The 2,123-nt window shown below is 45.4% G+C and overlaps 1 protein-coding gene across 11 annotated transcripts; it reads right to left on the bottom strand.

Moving 5' to 3' along the window:
- Positions 1 to 220: 220 nt before the first annotated feature.
- PPTG_18550 (hypothetical protein) lies at positions 221 to 2,123 on the bottom strand. Of its 11 annotated transcripts, XM_008917101.1 has the most exons (7): positions 1,979 to 2,123; positions 1,801 to 1,903; positions 1,142 to 1,737; positions 972 to 1,056; positions 778 to 909; positions 476 to 702; positions 221 to 406 (listed from the first exon to the last, which is right to left on the bottom strand). In XM_008917101.1, the coding sequence occupies exons 2-7, from the start codon at positions 1,894 to 1,896 to the stop codon at positions 244 to 246; spliced, it is 1,299 nt and encodes a 432-aa protein (XP_008915349.1). In that variant the 5' UTR covers positions 1,897 to 1,903; positions 1,979 to 2,123; the 3' UTR covers positions 221 to 243. The 11 variants fall into 11 exon arrangements, with proteins under 11 accessions (XP_008915349.1, XP_008915351.1, XP_008915346.1 ...); XM_008917103.1 differs by having other exon boundaries at positions 221 to 702; XM_008917098.1 differs by having other exon boundaries at positions 476 to 909.

Raw genomic sequence — 2,123 nt, forward strand, 5'->3', positions numbered from 1 at the left:
GAAACGAAAACTGATCACTATTTTGCTGAAATGTGTGCTCCTTGTATGTCTCGATGCTGGCGATTGCACAAGTGGGGAATGCAGGTGTTATCTTGAGTTAAATAGTATTTGCGCTGGCTCAATGGTACGTTACATCACTCGCTCGAATGTCATATACTTCAAAGTAATTCTAATTTATTTTTTTAGAATTTGAACTGTACTATGAACGAAAACAATAAAATGCGTTTTCAATAAAACTCGAGTCTATTTATCCGTCAGCACATTTAGAATGCGCTTTGCAACTAGGTCGCTTGCTCGAATAGGTTTCAGTTTATTCTCCGTCGTCTCTTGCCATTTTGTCAAAGTGCTGAGTGCCCTTGTCAGTTGTAGTGCATCCTTTTCTTTAGTTTTCTGATGCAGTAATACTCTATTTCACAGGTACAAACGTACAAGTATTAGCTATGAGATAGACTAAAGCAAAAACCAATCCACTCACCTCAACGTCTCAGCAATCTTCGGAGCAGCGCAATCACTGAAAAGCAATTCTGGAATGAGTGGTCTTCCAAGCAAGATGTTGGGAATCGAGACAAATCGGACGGCAGCTAGTCGCTTAGCAATCCACTCGGTCAACCGGTTGGCACGGTAGATAACGACAGTCGGGAGATTCGCTAGAGTTGTTTCGAGCACGATCGTTCCGGACACGGCCACCGCTGCATCGGAGCTCTGTAAATCGACAGGGGTAAGTGCAATTAGCTTCAGAAATGTGTATAATGATGCACAGTCCGATCCACTCGTCACCTGGAAAAGCCGAAATCGTTCTTCTGTTGCAAGGTCAGTTAAAACACGCCACTTCACCTCAGGAGCAGCTGTATTAATATGATTTTTGACCTGCTGCTCCACAGCAGAAATAGTGGGAAACACGACGAAGATCTAGACAGTCAAGTAGGTAAGTAAGAGGTTACGTTGCTACTGTACACTTACAAAAACCTCACCTGTTGCTGCTGACTCTTTGCTTCCTTAAATTTCGCAATGGCCTCGAGTACGAGTTGCAAGGATTTCTTCACTTCGTTCACCCGACTGTAAAAAAAAAAACAACATGAGCAGCACGTTACGAGTAATTACTCCTAACTGTAATGACGGAAGGGCATACAGGCTAATTTACCTTCCAACAAGCGCACAGATCACGAACGCATCTTTAGAAATCCCAAAGTTTTCTCTGACACGGGTTCTAGCACTTGGCTCACGCCCAATTGCCGCTAAATCTTGAAGCAGTCGCCCACGCGCCAACAAATTGCTCCTTTCATACTTTGAAAAACTAAGTAACCCATCCGCTCCTGTTTCAATATCACTGTCGAGAGTACAGTCCAACGATTTAGTTGCACCGCTCTCGTAGACCCCATTAATTTCCAGAAAGTCTTCGACCGCTGGGTGCCCCACAAAATGACACCAGGTTCGACCTTTATTGTCCGGACTCTGTATCTCCTCCCCCGCGTTAAAAATGTCTTCCTCGAAGGGTAAGATCGTGAACATGGCATCTAGAAGCTGCTTCAACTCGGTAAAATCCCGCTTGCCTCGGTGCTTGTAAGCCCAAACGGACGGCGCAACGTAGTGAACCTTCTTTATGCGTTTGCCACCGCTCTTCTGCTCACTCGCTTGCAGTGCCTTCAACACTCGAAAAGTGAATCCTTTTGAGTCAATTGTAAGGATCAACTCGGGTTGGTAATTCTCGATATCACGCAGCGTATCGTGAATCCGTCGCTGCGTCAGTTACATCAATCTTAGTGCTTTACATTTCCCCGTACAACCTCCATGATGACTAACCTGGAACCGCCAAATGTGCGGCACCACTTCTAGTAGTCCCATAACCGACAGCTCTTGCATCGGGAAGAGCGATTCAAATGCACCAGCTTTAGACATCAGTGGTCTACATTATCCACAGCACAGTATCGCTACAGTTAGCGACGCCATAAAAATAAAAAATACTTTTAGCGTATCGTACCCTCCGATTCCTCGGATTTCAAGACTTCGAGGCGGTTGATGTCTCTGTAACGCACGAATAACTTTGGCGCCGATAGCATCACCCGATGCTTCTCCAGCGACCACATAGAGCCTAACAGGTGCAAGATTGCTACCAGTTGAGAAGC

This window comes from Phytophthora parasitica (genome assembly GCF_000247585.1).
Source record: "Phytophthora parasitica INRA-310 unplaced genomic scaffold supercont2.94, whole genome shotgun sequence".
Classification (NCBI taxonomy): domain Eukaryota; phylum Oomycota; class Peronosporomycetes; order Peronosporales; family Peronosporaceae; genus Phytophthora; species Phytophthora nicotianae.